The sequence below is a fragment of the Volvox carteri genome, assembly GCF_000143455.1.
Source record: "Volvox carteri f. nagariensis unplaced genomic scaffold VOLCAscaffold_73, whole genome shotgun sequence".
Lineage (NCBI taxonomy): Eukaryota > Viridiplantae > Chlorophyta > Chlorophyceae > Chlamydomonadales > Volvocaceae > Volvox > Volvox carteri.
The window spans coordinates 44,068-45,124 of NW_003307616.1; the positions used below are offsets into that span (position 1 = coordinate 44,068).

General features: G+C 60.1%; 1 protein-coding gene across 1 annotated transcript in view; it reads left to right on the top strand.

Annotated features, from left to right (window-relative positions):
• Window positions 1–1,057, top strand: part of VOLCADRAFT_98487 (uncharacterized protein) — a gene marked incomplete at both ends in the record, with an annotated part of 8,998 nt that overhangs the window by 1,695 nt on the left and 6,246 nt on the right. Inside the window, 2 exons of the mRNA XM_002957354.1 lie at window positions 213–340; window positions 971–1,008. Coding sequence (XP_002957400.1) covers window positions 213–340; window positions 971–1,008 — 166 coding nt within the window. The remainder of the gene's footprint in view (window positions 1–212; window positions 341–970; window positions 1,009–1,057) is intronic.

The following is a 1,057-nucleotide window of genomic DNA, read 5'->3' on the forward strand; positions in this document are numbered from 1 at the left end:
CTCCCCCACACCCACACCCTCCGCCCCATCGCCACCTCCCCAACAAAACCCACATTGCACCGGCGTCATGTCCGTGTGGTTTGTCTTTCCATTACGAAGCCCTCCCCACACCCACATCCACATCGACAACCCATCCCTGCCCGTGGGCGCTGTTGCCCTTACCCACCCACCCACCTGCCCTGCCCTTTTCCCCCCTGCCTCCCCCGCCCCAGGTGTTCACCCACCAACACATCGGGAAGCTATCCCAGTCTGCGGCCTACTGGGCCTTCATACCCGCCTTCGACCACACAGCGCATTTGCCGGAACAGCGGCTCGTGACGGGTACCACACTGCTGGGTGGGTGGGCGGGGGGGTGGGGGATGGGGGGTGGGGGGGAATTGATTGCTATAATACTGTAGTACACTGTTGCACTTCAGGAGTTCGTTTTTCTCGTACGGGCTGCTGTTTGTTGTACGTCCTCCCTGCCTGCCCCGGCTGCGGGCATGCCACGTGCTTGTGTATACGTGTGTGTTTGTATGTGTGATGTGTGAAACAGGGGGGTGTATTTCGCCCGTGGCTGCTATACCCTGCGAAACCCTACCTTTCCCGGTATTTCGGGGTACCCTTATCCAGTCACCCTGGTCAACTTCTCAGTGGATCGCTCAGGTTCCGCACCCACCACCAGCATTCAACGGAATCTGCCGGGTCGACAGCGGCCCAACTCCGTTCCTGATCGGCTCGCAGGTTAACTTTATCCCAGGACACCACCGTCCATCAACTAGGGCACCATGCCTTCCACCATCGGAAGGACCTTGACCCTAGTGGGTATCGATCCCGGGATCTCCTGGGGCCAATGGTCGCGCCTTACCAGTAGTGCCAAACACTATATTATTATTGTATTATATATGTATGTATGCGCCCACTGTTGTCGTACACAGAGCTGTACGAGCGGCGGAGTCTTTGCCCCGCCACCCTGCTGGTGGGGCTTCAGGCTCGAGCAGCTCTGCCCCTGCCGGCGTGCTTCTTCAGGTAGGGGTGGGGGGGATGGGGGGGTGGGTGGGGGGGTGGGTGGGGGGGG